The sequence below is a fragment of the Cydia fagiglandana genome, chromosome 16, assembly GCF_963556715.1.
Source record: "Cydia fagiglandana chromosome 16, ilCydFagi1.1, whole genome shotgun sequence".
Lineage (NCBI taxonomy): Eukaryota > Metazoa > Arthropoda > Insecta > Lepidoptera > Tortricidae > Cydia > Cydia fagiglandana.
This window is the reverse complement of record NC_085947.1, coordinates 7,724,836-7,744,574: the sequence shown is the minus strand read 5'-3', so window position 1 is coordinate 7,744,574 and position 19,739 is coordinate 7,724,836. Positions and strand designations below refer to the sequence as shown.

Here is a 19,739-nt window from a genome sequence, read left to right as displayed (position 1 = left end):
GACCCCGCAACCTCCGGATTGAAAGTCGCACGCTCTTACCGCTCGCTAGGCCACCAGCCTAAAATAATACAATAATGCATTTAAAAGATTTAGGTAGATGTAAATATATTATATGAATTAGGGTATACCCATCTGCGTCCCAAAGGCCCTTTTAAAGGCTTAATTCCAACATTTAATTTTAACTTTTATTAATAAGACAAGGTTCCAAAGTCAAACACAAAACTTAAGCTTCTGGAACTTAGAAGGATGGTAGCCCTAAAATACCTACGTACAGTCGACGTCAAAGATATGTTTACATTTTTCGCCTTATTACAAAGGAGTAAGGTGCAAAGGTGTAAACATATTTTTGACGTCGACTGTACAAAAGTGTTTACTGCGATACCTTTATTTTAACTGCATTTGTGTATTAAAGCTAAAGAACAATATAAAATACTTACAACCTAACTTCAACCCTCTCGCATCTAACTTATTGACTTGCCCTACCTGTGAAGTTAATTCTCTCTAATTCTAACCTACCGATTTGAATTAATTCAATACCAATCATGCCCCAAATTGATTAGAGATACGAATTGACGGCATATTGAATAGTTACGAAGGGCCATATCTCAGCCAGTTACTTGGTTGCAAAATGATCTTAACTACATTCATTTTACAGTTGAAGTTAAAGCTTGTAAATATAATACTTTCTTGTTGAAATACGGAACGGATAGTATAATTCATTCAGGACAAGGAAACAATATGGAAGTAAGTTGATTTAGGAATTAATTTAGGCGTTTCGTTCAAGATGACGAAGTCACAGACCTCGGTACGGAACTCCTCCGGGGGAGTTTAGAGGTTTGCGACTATAAGTATTGTTGTCAAAGGTAGCAATTAGTAATTTCCTAGAAATTGAGTTAGATACGAGGTTTGCGACTTAGGCCGACATGTTCTTTCAGTGTACCTAGATATGTACATATATCTATCCTTCTGAGACAGAGGCTCAGTTGTTTTTTGGACTTTTTAGTTATTCAATAAAAGTTCAAAATAGTTTGTTAAATATGTACAAAAAATTGTACGCAGGGTGTCAGGAGGCTATAATATGCCATCTAAAACTCCCTGAATTTTACTTCGTTTCGAAGCATGTTTCATTAAACCAAAATAAAAAAGTGTTTCCTTGCATAGCTCATGCTAAATCATAAGTGGCGTACCAAAATATATTTCGATCTAGATTTGATATTAGGTACTAGTTATTAATTATAATTAATGCATCACGCTCGTACCAATATAATTACCGCTCCCCTTTCTGAAGAAAGCGTTTTTCTACGTCAAAATGCAATTTTTAGTAAAAGGCCCCAGCTGTACAGCACTCCTTCACAATGCGCTTCAAAATACCAAGCTTGCAACTTCTCCGCAAGGCAGCTAATCCAAAGCGCATTACATTTGAGATATTAAACCCCTTGCGCGCGCTGATGCCGCAATGTATAAAGAATGAGCTAAAAGCATTAGTTACTTACTAGATCGTCAAAGAGTGCACGAGTGGTGCCTACATAGACAAAGACGTTTTGGTAAGAGGATTACAATCATCTTATTTTACTTGTCCTTTGAACGCTGTTAGTTACCTCTTAGAAATATTAACAGACTGGCGTAGAAACAATGGTAACGTTTTTCAGGTAGGTAGATAGCTTTCGTTTATTTTTATTTTATTAATTCTTGTATATCTGCCGAAAGACGTGAAATTTTCTTCTCTAGAATCTCTAAACTACTCTAAAGTACTAATGGTTAAAAGTAAGTATACTAATTTATAGGAATGAAAAGCGATTATAGTGCAAGCCATGTCTAAAAGGGTCAAACAGATCACTGTGTTACGTTCTTTCCTGTGGACATACACAAAGTTAAGGGCTATAAAGATTAATTTTCTTATTTAACCCTTATCCACGTAAAAAGGTCCTCCTTTTATTTACAAAACTATGATAAAATCATTACTTATATGCCCACAAGCTGTTAACTATTGCCCACAGGAGAGAAAACTAGCGTGTTCGCGCGAACTGTACATTTTTCTCCCCTGTGGGCAATAGTTAACAGCTTGTGGGCATGTAAGTAATGATTTTATCACAGTTCTGTAAATAAAAGGAGGACCTTTTTACGTGGGTTAGGGGTTAAATAAGAAAATTAACCTTTATAGCCCTTAACTATGTGTATGTCCACAGGAAAGAACGTAACACAGTGATCTGTTTGACCCAAAATGTGGATTTTGGTGAGCGTAATATTTAGGTATCAGCTGTATATATTCTATAATGCTCCTCAATATCAAAAGAAACATGACATTAAATTAAATTACATTAAGTTATTATAGACAACAGACGGTCTTATCTTTAAAGAGCGATCTCATTCAGACAACCTTTGGGTAACCAACAAAGCAAATTACATATTACACACTCGATTTAGGCAGTAGACAATAGAAGCTAAGAGGATCCAGTATTGAAAATTATTTACACAAGCTCTATTCCTTCAAGAATAAAGTTACTGTTTACCTGGGAATCATTTTGAACACCCGGCCCTCAGCAACGTCTGCTGCTGACTATGGAGTAGATACAGCAACGATACGTGTAAGTTATGACCATTGAAATTTATAAAAACAAACCGATCGGAAATATTGAAAACATTTCGACATTTCCCACAAACGTAAATACCTATATCAACCGTCGGCTCTACAAAGGCACTATAGATAAACCGTAGATACATATATACGGCTAATATGGCGGTTTATCGGCCGCAACATCAACAGGTTATTGATTTAAACTTTACAGGCAGCAGTCGGATGCCGTTGCCGCAACGTTCACGCGAAAATAACTCTTATATATACCTCCCTCACTGAACAATAAAGCTTAAATTTCTGTGAAGGATCTCTCAAAGCTGCGACAAACATCTTAGCATTCAATAAAACCTTCTGCCACTGTAATAAAGCACATATTGCCTTAAGCAATTATGAGGCTTATTGTTTGGTCTCGATCTGAAAGCTTTACCTATACATAGCGGATTTCCAGTTCTAGATGACATTTGATTTTGCATTGTTCAAAACTCTGTGGAACCGGGCGATTGAAATGGAAAGAGCAACGTAATAGTTGGGACACAGATGGATGGTATCCACTTTCTAATAAAACATTTGTTTGACGACTCAATTCAATACCAACAAAAACTATTGAATCTCTCTCTTTCTAATCTTAGCTTTCATCTCGGTTCCTTCCTTATTCCTCAGTTACTGTTTTCGAGCCCAAAGGCGTGAGCCCAGAGCAAAGTTGTAATTTTTGAGGTTATCCTTCTGCGTCGTCCGTGCGTGAAAGCGATAGGTACCTAAATAACTAACTTTAAAAAAAATATGTATTATGTATCTAACTAGTTATCTACAGCATACTCGTAAAAAATGTTCGGTAACGCCAGATATGAACTTGCAACTTCAAAGTAATTTGTCTAACATTTCCACGTAATCGACGTCGATTCTAAATTGAAGGCAGAGAATTTAACATTTCGCTCTTAATAATTAATATAACAGAGATTGTGCATACAAAAAAATTACAACATATTACTTCCTATCGGCTTTCATAAACAGATAGGTATAGCAAAAATAATGAGTGACACAAAACGTTTGAAATCTATTTATTAATAACATTGACAGTTACATTACCAACATTAGTACAGTTTTTAAAAATTATTGTTATATTCTTTCCAGCTACTGTTATTTTTGTATCATTCTGGCTAGACGTTCCTTGTGATGACTCCTCCCGAAGGGCTTGCAAGGTGGTCGATCGGTCCACGTCTTCGCTCATGATGCGAATCATATCTAAGGAATCATCAGAATTCTCCATAACAACATCGGACAATTGGGAAGACCTACCAGGAACAGAGGGTTTGGATCTTATCGAATCGTTTCTATCAAAAGCATTTATAGGATCCCCGATGGTTTCATCGAACGGTTCGGCTTTAACATAAACCTCATCGATAGTATCTTCATCTATCCTTTCGGTTTTATTTTTAATCTCATTCACAAGTTCCTTATTTGCAGCCTGAATATTACTCTTACTAGTGACCAAAAATACATCTTGCTCAACGGAATCACCTTTCCTGTATCGCCTTGCGAACTCCAATACATCTGAAATCTCGCCCTGGACTGTGGTTCGAAGTTGTTCTCTGTTGCTTTTGTCTACATTGCTTACAACCGCACCAATAGCATGCGCCGATCGCCGAAAACAGTGTCCAGTAAAACGTTCCGGGTGCGGCAACTTCAAATAGGCAGCTATTTCTTTGGGCAAATTTCCCATTTTATGACGTCCAATTACTTGTTTTGTACAGTTACCATCTCTTAAGTTCAGGAAGAATCTCTCCGTGTCTACGTGGGCAGGCCTCAATGCCTGATATTTTTGCACCCATGGAATGAATTCATCTCGAATGACGAATATTTTTTCGGTCTTGTTCTGGGCATCATTCAATACTCCAATCATTAAGCCGTCGACGACCTTTATGTTGTTAGTGTTAAAACAGGTTAAATCAATAGCTCGCAGCTGTCCGCAAACACCCAGGATAAGCGCCACCTGAAACAAGAAGAACATGTAGGTACTATAACAGAGGCTGCAACGGTTCGAATACGATATAATTGTTAGGCCCACTTGCACCATCCCACTAACCCGGGGTTAAGCAGTTAAACCATTAACCCAGTGTCAAATTGTACTGGTAACCATGGTAACTCCAGGTTTAACGGGTTAACCCTGGACTAGTGGGATTGTGCAAGTGGACTACAGTATCTAACTCCCAATCCTAAACTAAGTCATCAGTGGTAAAGAAGCTAATTCCAATAAAATGTTATTTTATAATATACTCAGTTTTAAAAGTAAAATTGTTAAATACTTCCCAAAAACATAATTTATACTAAACAATTTATATTGTCAAGTTTTCATGCTGTACACTAGCTATCAAAAATACTTTAGTAGTTAGTCCAATTTTACAGAATGGTCCAAATATACGTTGACCAAGAATTGCAAAATGTAATTGAAATTAAATGTACTATCATTTAACTTAAAAACAAAAGCAGGTATTAAATATCTTGTAAATTTTCTCCTGCAAACGTTTATTACAATCATCAACAATATGCCGCAGTAAAAAGTGTCAACGTTTTTTTAAGCCAGGCTTTTCGTCGGTATGTACCTATGTCGAATTTAAGCTCAATTAGTCCAAATGCCTGTTGAAAAATAGAGACCTATGTATGAATGATATATGTATAATTGTATATATATAAATATTATACAAACAATATGATATTTACGAAATAAAACCCTAAAGAGTAAATTTTGTAATTATTTCAATTGAGTTGATGACCTCTCGGCGGAGGCCGAGCGGCCCGGGAGGCGCCTGCAATTGATCATTGCCGGCGTCTGGTCTGCCTCATTGAGGACAACTTGTTACTAAACGCCCGAAACGCAATTTTACAAAGATTTGAATACTAATCATCTAAGTTAAGAATTCCATTTTTACCGACAAAATAATTAAAAACAAGTAACCGTAGACGAAAAATACTTTGAATATAAACATTGACCTAAACTCAAGTAAAATGTAGGTACTAATGGCTCAAATCGTAGTAATATAATAACGCATTAAAAATTTGTAAATTATTATTTTTGCTACTAAATAAGCAGGTAACAGAAAATAGGTAGTTCAATGACCCGAGACGCGAGCAGCAGCGGTAAAACTCGCTGCCTTTCTCGTACACGCGACCGAGGTTAAGCTGGAAAGAGATAGCATGCAATGACGCAAGCGTATTGTTGGAGGCCAGGAAATAAGCAATTATCAGCCTAGCGTACAATGTCGGCCGCGTGCCAACAATGTTGTATGATTATGTTTGTTGGTTTTATAGAATAATAAGATTACACATGCATGAAAGGAAATAAAATATTTTAGCAGTTTAGATAAGAAAAATTAAACAGCTATATTTGTGGTGTATGTATAAATAATAAAGGAAGATACTTTACTTTCTAAATTAAATACGTAGTAGGTAGGTAAGTACATATAAGTGTTTAGCTGTATGTTTATGCAATTGGATATGATTATATTAAATAAATAATACTGCTTAACTAAGCAGTTAAGTAGGTACTCGAAAAATATAGGTATTCATAAAATAAATATTTTGTACTGTGGATTTCGTGGCCTACTATTGCCAGTTGGGTGCCCCTTTGTTAGGATTGTTGGCTTCCGTCCCGTCCACAAACGCTGTACTTTACGCTCTCAAGTATTGTTATTAGTTACGTGAAGATTATTCTGAATGCTAATAACAATATAAAGATACTGGTACTGACCTTTGCCGCTAAATACTGCGTGTCTGGGGCTTCGTCTATAAATTTCCTTATATTCTCTTGAGTCAAAATTTTAGACTGACTGCTTTTAAATCCAACACTGCGTTTCCTCAGCCACACACGAAGATTAAAATAGTCCTGCAAATAAATGTTGTGTTTTGCACGCATTGTAGTTTTCAACATTGAATATATCCCCCACAAACTGCTCGGCTTCAATTTCTTGGCAATTTCGTTAAAGTAATTCAAGAATACTTTCTCGGAGAAAGATTTTTCATTGTTTTGGTCTTTCCACTTTATAAATCCATCGTACACATTCAAATATTTTTCTTTAGATTTCGCTGGTATCAAAGTTTCTACTAGAACATTCTCCACTTCGTCGTTACTTGCTTCACTGGAACTCATTTTAATTAGAACAACACAAACAAATTATTGAGAAGAAACGAAACATAGACACAGACTACACAGATTGGTTTGCCGCCATTTTGTTAAGACCGGGAACGGATCGTGGCAAGTCCGCTCGTTCGCGTGGCTCTGCTCCAAATGATCATTCTTTCATACGTTCCATCTCTCTCATTCTTTCCATTCACTTGATTCGTTTGTTCACTCGCACCGTATAGATTGTGCAATCAACATTTTTTTATCGCGAATTATTTAGGTGTGTTCATTACGTGAACGAATATTTCGTCCACAATTAAATTAGATTATTTAAATTAAATTAAATGCGTACTTACGTACCCAATTCAAGTAGGTACCCAAAGGGTAAAAACGGGACCCTATTACTAAGAGTCCGCTGTCCGTCTGTCCGTCCGTCTGTCTGTCTCCAGGCTGTATCTCATGAACCGTGATAGCTAGACAGTTGGAATTCGATGAAGTATTTCTGTTGCCGCTATAACAACAAATACTAAAAACAAAATAAAATAAATATTTAAGTGGGACTCCTATACAACAAACTTGATTTTTTGCCGTTTTTTGCGTAATGGAACCCGTCGTGCGCGATTCCAACTCGCACTTGGCCAGTTATTTAACTAATGTTTTTTTTTTACTACCGGACAAAAGCAATAAATGTAACGTTCCATAGAAAAAGGTACCTTATGGCGGCCGGCGCTTACGTCGCATAGCGTTGCAATAATATTGGAGCGGCGTTAATAATAGCGTAAGCGCTAACCGGCATAAGGTACCTTTACCCGTGGGACGTCACAAATAGAAAGACTGGTCTATCTACATACATTAAATTAATTGTCCCTTTTCCCGACTTTGTATATAATATTGTATGTGCAGGTACCTTCTATTAAACGTTTATTATCACATTATAATTTTGATTTAATTTTTAAAAGGCTATTAAACAGAAATACAGACATAAATAACTGGAAAAAGTTCACATGAATAAATCATGAACGCTAAAAATGGATGGATGTGTGTTGTGACCCTCATACAAATGCCTCATGGTCAAGCGGATCTATACTCTCATAAAGATTGGCTTCATATCGACTCACTCCGCCTTAGGCACTGGTCCCACCGCGAGCTAGTAAGGGCCCGGCCACATGTAAGAGGTGCGTCGCAGCCGCCACCGCGCGGCGCGGCACCGCAAAAATCTGCGGTGCCGCAAACTGCTCTGCGGCAACGCACGCCGCACCGCAAAATTTAGCGGTGCCGCCCGGCGGTGCCGCAAGGCGGTGCGCGGCGACGCGCGCGGTGCCGCAAAACGGTACGCGGCGCCGCGCGCGGTGCCGCCGAGCGTCGTGCGCGCCGCGTTGCATAAGAATAAAATTCGACTACCAGACATGGCAGACACGGATCCCTTCACACGTGTTCTGCTTATTTAAGTTATTTTACAACTGTTACTTGGTATTTCGAAAATTGTGCAATTAATTTATTATTAAAGACAAGGATATTGGATAAACATATTGTAATTAAATAGATTTTTTTTTATTAGCCTATTTGTGTGTCCCACTGCTGGGCAAAGGCCTCTCCCCTGATTCTCCATGACTTCCGATTTAGCGTTTCCTTCGGCCAGTTGTTAAGGAAGGCGTCAAAGTCGTCCCGCCATCTCCGCCTGGGCCTGCCCCGCCCACGCTTCGTCGTCGGCATCCACTTGGTAGCTATATTAGCCCACCTATCCGGATGCATACGATAGACGTGGCCAGCCCAGTCCCATTTGAGCCTGGCGGTTTTTTTGCCGACGTCAGCAATGCGAGTTTTGGAGCGCAGCGTGGTGTTCCGGATGCGATCGATCCTTTTAACACCTAAAATGCTGCGCTCCATAGCGCGTTGGCAAACCTTCAGTTTGGACTTCTGGTTCTCTGTGAGTGACCATGTTTGGGCACCGTAGGTTAGGACAGGCAGTATACACATGTCGACGAGTTTTCGCTTAAGTGACAGTGGAAGATTTCCCTTCATTAGCTCTTTCATGGACCAGTAGCTCTTCCAGGCGTTATCGACCCGGCGTCCGACCTCTTGGTCTTGCCTGTTGCTGAAAGAGACTAGCTGGCCCAAGTAAATATACTCGTCGACATAATGTATAGTCTGCCCGTCTACCGCAACCCCACGTTTCTTGCTGTTGATCATCACTTGCGTCTTTGCACGATTCATTTGAAGTCCAACCTGAAGGCTTGCGTTGCTCAGATCTTGGAGCATTTGCTGAAGTTCGGCTTCAGATGAAGCAAAGAGAACGATGTCGTCGGCGAAACGAAGGTTCGATAACCTTCTGTCGCCGACGACTACTCCTCTAGTCTCCCAGGAAACCGCCAAGCTCTTGAAAACTTCTTCAAGGGTGCTAGTGAATAGTTTTGGAGACAGCGGATCACCCTGTTTGACGCCTCGCTGGATAGGGAACGACGGACCGGAGTGCTGAAGCTTTATGTCTGCTGTACTATTCCTGTGTATATTTTGAATTAAACTGATGTAGGTGGGGTGAATATTTTGGTTTTGAAGAGCGGTTACTATGGCGGAATGGGTGATGCTATCAAATGCTTTAGTGTAATCTACAAATGCTAGGTATAAGGGAATTTTGAATTCAGTAAACTTTTCTATGATCTGGTTGATTGTATGGAGGTGAACGGTGGTGGAGAACCCAGGACGAAAGCCAGCTTGGTTGGGGGGTTGGTGTTGGTCGAGTTGCCCTGCAATGCGACGCTCAATAATTTTAATAAATGTTTTATATACATGGGATACAAGGCTGATTGGCCGATAGTTGCCTATGTCGGCCTTATCGCCTTTTTTGTACAGAAGTATAATATTTGAATGAAGCAGCTGTTGGGGTATTTTTCCTGTTTTCAATATGTTGTTAAATAATTTTGTAAGAGGAATTAGTAGGCTTGTTTTCCCGAAGATCAGTGCTTCTGTCATAATACCATCAACTCCAGGGCTTTTGTCGAATTAAATAGATATTTATTTATTTTGTTTCATTTGTTAAGAAAACTTACAAATACAAATAGAATAACAAGTTAGGTGATAACATAGAAACAGTGATTTTGGCACAAAATACAAAACAAGGCCGGCCCTGACGGGGAAATATTTCGTACAATGTGATTAATTTCTCATTTAATTTGTGTCATCTACTGGCCACATGTATTAAATTAAATCACCAATTTTAAATTTATGGGGCTATTCATAAATTACGTCATTTCAATTTAGGGGGGGGGGGTCTGGGCATCGGATGACGGTAGCATGAAGTAGGAGGAAATGGGGTCATTTGAAGCATGATTTTTGGATGACTATAGGGGGGGAGGGGGGGGTCAAAAATAGTCAAAAATCGATAACGTAATTTATGGACAGCCCCTATGGCGACAACTGAGCTCTTGAAATAAACAACTTGCCCCCAAACCTGCATAGAGTCAGACCAAGAAAAGTCTGCAGCGGATTTGATAACCCACGCAGTGCACGTGTTATTTTAAACATCAAAATTTTATGAAATTATGACGTATAAATAACACTTACACTCGCGGGCTGTTAAATCCGCTGCAGACTTTTCTTGGTCCGACTCTAGGATAGATTTGTCAGTTTCGCATCCGCACCTCCTGATTTGGTCGGTAACGTCACATCACAAATTATGTAATTCACAATCTTACAATTGAATCAACCACTTTTCTCGTCACATTCATATAAATCGAAATCGGTTGTGACCCCTTTATAATTATGACTTGGGTAGTAATTGCAATAACTTACTTACTTATCGATATTATTTATCGACATATACCCGTGACTATTTTTTCTTTGCTATTCCTGGCAAAGAGTAAAGTAAGTATAATAGGTAAAGAGAGCCCTCTTGAAGCATTTTATGGAAACTCATTTGAAAGCGCCATCTCTGATTCTCCCCCGAAACTAAGTATGTATGTGTGCGTGTACAACTACATATGCATCCATACGTGTACTTTCGTCCCACATAATATTAGGTCTACTTGGTCGGTTTAAAAGTCCATTTTTTGATTGGTTTCTTGTAACAAATAACTGTAATTGTTTACAAGAAGTCAAACAAAAAATGTACTTGTAAACCGCCCAAGTAGACCTAATATTATGTAGAAAAGGTTTTAAAGAGTGGAATGAATATAACAGAAACATAATAGTAAGTAATAGTAAAGTATTTTGCGTGGCAATGGGCAGGCCACATTGCGCGCAGAGAAGATGGCCGATGGGGTCGAAAAGTGCTCGAGTGGAGACCACGGACTAGCAAACGCAGCGTAGGACGTCCACCCACAAGATGGACGGACGACCTTGTTAAAGCCGCCGGAAGACGCTGGATGCGGGTGGCTTCCAACCGGTACGAATGGAGGTCCAAGGGGGAGGCCTATGTTCAGCAGTGGACGTCTTATGGCTGAGATGATGATGATGATGAGTAAAGTATTTTATTGCCTTCAATTTGGTATATACAGATAGTACCTATTAATAGCAGGAATCTACCGCTTGCAGCTTCTGACTCTATATCCATTGTCTAAGCAGGTACCTCCATAATATGCGCTCCAGTTCCTCCCACGACGAGTCTTTAGCGGAATCAAGACGCACGATTTTTTGCAGAATGTCATAGAACATGTTTGTCGTGACCAAAATTAAAATTGCACTATTATAGTTTCGAACTTATACACAGGTCCTTTTCATCGCTATTTGCAGTGAGCGCTAACGATGGAATTTTTCATTTTTCGTTCGAGAATATCTAAACCTCCCGGCATTTTCTTGAGCACTATTAAAAATTTTAAACCTCCAGGTGTTGTAATATTGGGAGGCTAATTTCCCTATTTTCGTATTTAATGCTTGCTCCATTTTTACTCGGTTACACTTTAAAATAAAATTAATAGAGAATAATTATCTTATATAATTTGTTTACGACATTTATTTTGGTCTGACAAGTAAACAACAGTTGCTAAGTAACCAACATTATAAATAAAGAAAGGTCTTGACAAACTAGGTATGTAACCTTCTCAATGTTGTATTCATGCCTTAAAATTGTATCAATTTTATAGTGACACATATAATGACGTAGTTTGCATAATCGGAAGTCTGCTTTACGCAATTTTTCTTTCTTTCTAAATTGACGCCATCATCCGCCATCTTTACTAACGTTAACTATGTTCCGAGTGTCCCCCCCCCCTGATTCCTGGTATCATTTTATTTGTCAAACTCATGTCAATTTAGTTTGCGAGTTTCTGGAGGCGGCCTTAGTCGAATTTCGAACCGACTTCCAAATCTCAAAGAAGGAGGTTATCAATTCGGTTGTATGTTTTTTTAACCGACTTCCAAATCCCAAAGGAGGAGGTTATCAATTCGGTTGTATGTTTTTTTTTTATTTTTTTTATTTTTATTTTTTATGTTTGTTACTCCATATCTCCGTCATTACTGGACCGATTTTAAAAATTCTTTTTTTGATTGCATGTATATGCATACACATTGGTCCCGTTTTTGTCAAAATCCAGTTCTGATGATGGGATCCATGAGGAATCGACGGAACTCCTCAAATCTTAAAGGCATACATATAGTGATTTTTGTGTTTTTATCAACAAATCAAGCATATACATTCAAAACGTGACATTTGATTAAGTGGAACTGCTGATGATGATCAGAACGGAACTCTTCAACGACGCATAGTTCACCTTTGGCGATTTGTCCTCTTCCTTATGTTTGTTAAGCAAGTTAAGTTTTTAACCAACATTTTTGTCAAGCTTGAGTTCAGATGATGGGATCCATGAGAAATCGAGGGAACTCCTCAAATTTTAAAGGCATGCGTATAGAGGTTTTTGTATTTTCATCAGAAAATCAAGCATTTTCATTTCTGTCGCATTTGATGGAGTGGAACTGCTGATGATTATCAGAACGGAACTCTTCAACGACGCATAGTTCACGTTTGGCGATTTGTCCTCTTCGTTATGTTTGCTAAGCAAGTTTAGTTTTTAAGCCACATTTCTGTCAAGCTCGAGTTCTGCTGATGGGATCCATAAGGAATCGAGGGAACTCCTCAAATCTTAAAGGCATACGTATAGAATTTTCTGTATTTTCATCATAAAATCAAGCATTTACATTAAAAACTGTCGCATTTGATGAAGTGGAACTGCTGATGATGATCAGAACAGAACTCTTCAACGACGCATAGTACACGTTTGGTGATTTCGAATTTCGATTTTGACTTGGACTCGGACCCGGACTCTGACCCGGACTCGGACCCGGATTTGGACCCGGACTCGGACCCGGACTCGGACCCAGACTCAGACCCGGACTCGGACTCAGAGACCTGGACCTTGGACCCGGAAAATCACTATGATACCTAAACTAAATAAACCGCTATGATTACCTACCATAAAATGTAGGTATATAGTATGATGATGCCAAACCCCTCCCGCTCATACCCCCGTACACCGCACGGCATGCGCCGTTAAGTAGGTTAGGTTAGGTTTGAACTGCGATCCTCACAGACCAAACAAAAGTGGGTTAGGTTTGGTTAGCACTGCGGGCTTTACAGAAACGAAATGCTACTAGAAAAGTGGGTTTGATTAGGTTCGAACTACGATCCTCACAGAACCGAACTGCAATCAGAGAAGTGGGTTAGGTTAGGCTAGAACTACGACCCTTATAAAATAAATAAATAAAAATAAAAAAGCCTTATATTTCTTACAAAAAAAAAAATTACACACTTTTAAATAAACCTATTTCTACAAAACAGTTCTACGTTCTAACATCTTTATACTTAATTTATAGTATCTAATAATGTAAGAACCCCTCGCTACTCGAAGGTGAAGGCCTCCTCTAGTGATTTCCAAGCGTCTCTATTATTAGCTTTTTGCATCCATTGATCACCATTGACCATTGACTACGACCCTTACGGAAACGAAATGCTACTAGAAAGTACTGGTTTTACCTCCTTTTCTACATAGTGCACCATCTACCATAATTTTTCACCGGGCCCCAAAGATCTCGGTTTTTTTTTCTTAAAAATTATATTCTTTACTATGCAACGCGGCGCGCACGCCGCTCGGCGGCACCGCGCGCGGCGCCGCGTACCGTTTTGCGGCACCGCGCGCGTCGCCGCGCACCGCCTTGCCGCTGCTGACATGTGGCCGGGCCCTAAGCTATGAGCTATCGGCTATAAACACGAACAAAAGATAAACACTCCCGTGTAAATAAAAGAGACACGGCGATATCGCCCATAGTTACTCGCCCAGCGGTGAGCCATAAATATTTATAGCTCACCGCTGGGCGAGTAACTATAAATATCGCCGTGTCTCTTTTATTTACACGGGAGATCTTTTGTTCGTGTTTATAGCCGATAGCTCATAGCTTACTAGCTCGCGGTGGGACCAGTGCCTTAACTCGAATCCCCAGAGTGCTCGTATCTATGAAAACCCCTTTTATGAAAACTGAGGTTGAACACATACGGCACAAGGTCGTTTTTCTAATGCTAATTTAGAAATAGATACGAGGTTGCCTAATGAGACGAGAGCAGTTGGCGCGTATTTTCAAGGGAAATTGGGTGAATACTAGTATTTTGGCTTTCGGACTTCGGTACTTTTGAATAGGCTTCTTATTTTTTTTAACATGATACCTATTATACTCAGAGTTAAGCCGACCACTGACTAACAGGCCGCCGGACGATATCGGCCTGTCAGTTAGAACACACATTTGACAGTTCCGAACAACTGACCGGCCGTTATCGTCCGGCGGACTGTTAGTCAGTGGTCGGCTTTAGACCAAGATAAGTCTGTAACTTAAACTGGTACTGTTAGAACGCCATTTGACTTTGATATTTATTCTTTCACTGATATATGTTAATTTGTTTATATTTAAATTAACGCCATCTACTAGACAGTAGGCCAAAGGTTATGGCGCCATCGCTCGAAAAGATTGCACCATACCGATAGGTATTCTGATCCGTTTTGTGCACTTGTTGCAACCAGTTGCACCACATGCACCGCGAAGCCCGGGTAAACTTTGAATATTCATTAAAGCTATTAAAGCTAAGTATGTATGCACATCATTTAAACTATGTAACTATGTGCACTGCAGTCAAACTATGCAAACTGTTACTAACCTCTCTATTCTATTCACAAATATATATAGGCATGCATATCTAGATCACTTTTACCTATCTCTGGATAAATGTAAAATAGATAACAGAACCCAAAGTAGCAAAAAATGCATGTTAATATGTAAGGCGCCTTACACAAATATAAATGATAAATACGGACAGCTAACTATATATAAGCTACAAAGACCCTTCGCCCACTTAACACCAATTAATTAACTGCCTCCGAGAATCTTAAATCTCCGACCAATTAATATCAAGCAACCCCATCCAATTCGTTTCATCCAATATCATAACTCAACCGTTTTCTTAACGTTAGTTACATCTCAATCCCGAAGAAAACGATTCCGATCAATCTCAGGGAAAAGTGGGCTTTATTCGGCATAACATAGACTACAAATTGGTATGGCTGGTGATAAATTCAGCATTTGTCGTCCTAAACCTTAGGGTGTTGTTCCTGTTGCGTATCCAGCAAACGCGAGTCGAAAACTTAATCGAGTGCTCAGCTGACCTGCTAGGCAACCATAGACTTGGCTAGACGCCGACGCTCGGGACGCTAGTGCGGGGTGGCTCTAAGTGGCGTTTTAATAGTTTTTCAATTTTCTATACTTAGTTTAAAAGGAATTGTATGTACGTAGGTAGGTATTATTAAATCGTTAAATCCTTTCCAACTTCCTTTAAATTACATTTGTTTTGATTTGATAGTCACACAGCCAGCCTAGCCAAGATGATAATCGCTACCGCTACGACAACGAAACGCTTCTTTCTGTCTCTCTATCACTGTTCCACATTAGTGCGACAATGACAGCAGCTGTCCACACAGCTGCTGTGTTTCGATCGCTACGAAGCGTAAGCGATTGGCATCTTGGCTACACGGCCAGGCCGCATATCCAACATGCCAATCGCTTACGCTTCGTAGCGATCGAAACGCAACTGTCACTGTCGCACTAATATGGAAGAGTGATAGAGAGACATAAAGCTTTTCGTTGTCGAAGCGATAGCGATTGTAACCTTGGCTAGGCCGGCTGGTTCGCCTCAATGTTTAACTCGCAATGGGAACATAAGGCACGTCATCCGTCACAGGATCGACTCAAATCCCGCTCGACAGCCCGTTTTGTCTCTACACGGCGACTAACAACTTTACTTTCATACGGGTTAATGGAAACTCGACCTTAATCTTTGTTATCGTGGTCTACGATGACCGCTGATTTAATTTGGTGTTTTAAACCTGTCAACATACAGGTTGGAATTTTCTAACACCGGAATATAGAGGGAAAGTACTCTAAACTAAATAATGGAGATAGCGAATTTGACTTAAAAGGAATATTTATTTATTTTTGAAAAGAAACAAAACTACCTTCAATGGTTTAAAATACATTTCCGTCCCCTAGCAATGTAATAGACTAAAATTAAGAAAAAAACAACACCATGTACTTAGATGGCACGAATCAATAAGGACAATCATAAGCATCGAATCATGCTAATAAACGTGGTACTTCGCGTTCGCGCATAGCCAATTAAAGGTGACAGTCCATTTCCAACGACAGCTGTGCACTACTTTTCATTTTACTATGGAAATTGACAATAACACCGACGCGTTCAGTGCCATTAGTGCAGCTGCGGTCAGAAATGGAATGGTACCATAACGCTAATTTGAATTAAAAAGGCTCCCGATTTCCCTCTAACTTCATCTAAGAATAACAAACGTCTCATCGTTATCTAACAACCCTAATCTACCAATAACAATTAGTACAATGACGTAAATCACGGCTACCGAAGCGGGCGAGGCCGACGAGGCACAATCTCACTCCTCACATTAAGCACCCCATTGGTCTCGCCGTAAAATCATTACGGCCCCTCTCCCTGTCTGTCTGGCCACTAATACGTTTAGATACACTGAAGAGCAATGAAAACTCTCATAAATAAAAGTGTCCACATAAAGCGACCTATTGATTTGGAGTGTAGTTAAGACGTTATTCTATAGACACAATTAATTTTAACAAACGGCTTTATTCCAAGCTTTTTTTGATGTGTCTTTGAAGTTTTTTCATCACACTCGCTCAGTAAATCTGGAATTGCACGCAGGTTTAGCGGGAGTTATAGAAAAAGCGTTCTTCCTAGGGAGTTATGAAGTTTCTAGTGCCATAATTAACAGTTTTTTGTCTTTATACTTATTTTTTGTAAGTGGGGTGAAAAACATAGTGTGTAACTCGGGGCGTAATAATATTGCAAACTCGAGTCTATAAATCGCTCCGGCAAGCCGTCGCGATTTAACTTACTCTCGTTTGCAATATTCAACTTACGCCCCATGTTACACAATGTACTATTTTTAGTTTTTCTGTGCTCGATTACGCTGCAAGTTAAGTAAGCATGTTAGTAGAAAAGATACAGCATATCTTCTAACAAACTGTTTCACTATTGTCCCCTGGACAACGAGACAGGATAACAACAAAAACAATCCACTTACTTAAACAACGGTTGACTGAGTTTGTTGCACAATGAAAATTCATTAAATTCTGTACGTAGGTAGTTATATCTAATTTAGCACTATTGTAAGTGGTGTTAAGTGTTAGTGTTCCATTCACCCCTTCATAAAATGATCACGAGCTCTTTGCACGGGCGACTAATCAGTTTAGCCCCGAGTATGACCCGCGCAATTGCATTATTACGCTGGACGCCCCCAAGACGCTGAACAGATTCTAGCCAGCTAACAATATTAGACCTTAACTATCACGAAATAAGAGCTATATTAAGTGTATTCTTGGCGTAGCTGAGATTGATAAAGGATTTGAGGTGTGAATTTATGGAATGTTAGAGATGCATGTTCTGAATGGCGAGTAGGATAATACCTAGGATTATATTCGGCGCAGGTCAAACCCCAGGTCTGTGTTTGAATTCTACTTCAGAGGTAGATATTTTGGTAATATGCCCATTCTATTTATCTTATTGCTTATGAACGGAAAGTTTGGGAGAATGAATAAATTATGTGTCTATCCAATTTTGCAGCTACTACTACTAGGAAGGTAGTTTCTTCTTACTCGTAGGTACATATGTTTGATATTTTAAACTCAAAGCGACTTAGAGCAGATTAAAAAAAAATACTAAGTGCCACTTTCACTTCACTAACCAGGGTGTAACCGGTTAAACCTGGAGTTACCACGGTTACCAGTACAATTTGACACTGCGTTAACAGTTTAACCGGTTAACCCCGGGTTAGAGGGATGGTGCAAGTGGCGCTGATAGTTCATAACGGTTAAAGAGTACTTAGGTACATACGTTTTGAACTTGTGGCCCATAGTTGCAGTAGGTATTGGACTATAGTAGTGTGGTTCTACGGTAGTGCACTTAATCTGGCTCTAGCTGCTCTTTCGGGCAGGACAGGAATATCCAGACGAGGCATTCCCATTGCTCAAGCGAGCTTTGGTGAGTAATGGTCTCGGGCAAACTATCTTTATAATGGCGTGACTTCGAAATCAGTGGCAAACTAGCAATTGTAGAAATGTTTGCTTTCGAGAACCTGCTAGCTTGTAATGCAACCAAAGTAAAAATTATGAAAAATATGTACCTACTTTTTTTTATCGCAAGCGCAGTGTATGGGATGGGTTATTTATATTTGGTCAAGATCTACGAATTACTCTACCGGTGTCTTCGTAAGTGTATTACTTAGGTACTTAATTAATTAAAAAGGAAACGAAAATCATACATATAAGTAGGTATGTACTGTCACGCGAGATACCTACTGTCGCTGCCTGTGCTACCAGTGCTGAGAGGCTACCAGTGCTGAGAGCTTAGCAAAGATGACAATATTTAATGGAAAAAGCCAATTTATTATTATTTTATTGCGAGCCTATTGTGTCCCACTGCTGGGCAAAGGCCTGGACCCTATTCTTCCACTCCTCCCGATTTTGAGCTACATCTGGCCAGTCTCTCAAAAAGGAGTCCAAGTTATCCCACCATCGCCGACGAGGTCTGCCGAGATTCGAAAACGCCAAACAAAACTTAAATAATGTGTGAATATAGTCACGTGATTTTTCGTAGCATCTGTCGTCCCGACATTTTTACTTTTTGTTTGGCTTTTGTTGATGGACGATTCTCAACTCAGCTAGGCCCCCTGGTTTGCGACAACCCTCCACGGTCAATGCTCGTCAAGCGACTAGAACGGCACTAGCTCTCATCCACTTTAGTGGCAGAAATACGACTTTTAGTGCCTTCCTTTAGTGCAAGGCCATAACTAGGTTGCTCGAAATAAGCTTGACATTTTCAACGTGAAACGTAGAAATTTAAAGCACTTTAAAAAATACTAAAGTGTTTTAGGAAAATCGTGGGAGAAAGTCGTGGATTTGTGTGTTTAAATATAGCCCGATACAGCTAAATAGATCTCTACCTATTTAAATCGATATTAACGAGAAAGAGGCTCGATTCAAAACCTTATGATATTATAATAAGGTCAACAAATTACAAAGACCTAATGATTGACGAAGATTTGAAAATAAACTTAAGCAATAAAAGCACGTGAAATATACTTACAGATTTAAACTGTAGGTAAGTTATTTACCACTACGTTCCCAACAAAATTCTCTATTATTTAAAAGTATCTACAAAATGCAAAGCATTTAATGCTCGACCGACATTGAAATTGGCTTGCATAAAAACTTTTTAAGCGATCCCCCGAACGCCGGGATAATCCCGCCAGATAACTTTCAGCGAAACCATGAAATCCTCGCGGCCAACTCTACGAGGGTTTATCGAAGTTAAAGATCTGAAGTCAACTTGATATCGATATGATTATAAATATGACGTGTCTCGCAGGCATGCGAGCAAAGATAAGATGTATTTCAAATCGTGTCAACTTGGTATTATCGTTTAATGAATCCAAATCAGATTTTTAAGCTTTAAATAGGCCTCCCCTATGTATCTAG

The 19,739-nt window shown here is 39.4% G+C and overlaps 2 protein-coding genes across 7 annotated transcripts in view; one reads left to right on the top strand and one right to left on the bottom strand.

The window, feature by feature from the left end:
- LOC134671827 (sodium channel protein 60E-like) overlaps positions 1–19,739 on the top strand; it is a 110,303-nt gene that overhangs the window by 20,415 nt on the left and 70,149 nt on the right. The gene's annotated exons all lie outside the window — the stretch shown is intronic.
- LOC134671837 (uncharacterized) lies at positions 3,618–6,745 on the bottom strand. The gene is made up of 2 exons (XM_063529689.1): positions 6,321–6,745; positions 3,618–4,565 (listed from the first exon to the last, which is right to left on the bottom strand). Exons 1-2 carry the CDS (start codon positions 6,717–6,719, stop codon positions 3,630–3,632), a joined length of 1,335 nt encoding a protein of 444 aa, XP_063385759.1. The 5' UTR covers positions 6,720–6,745; the 3' UTR covers positions 3,618–3,629.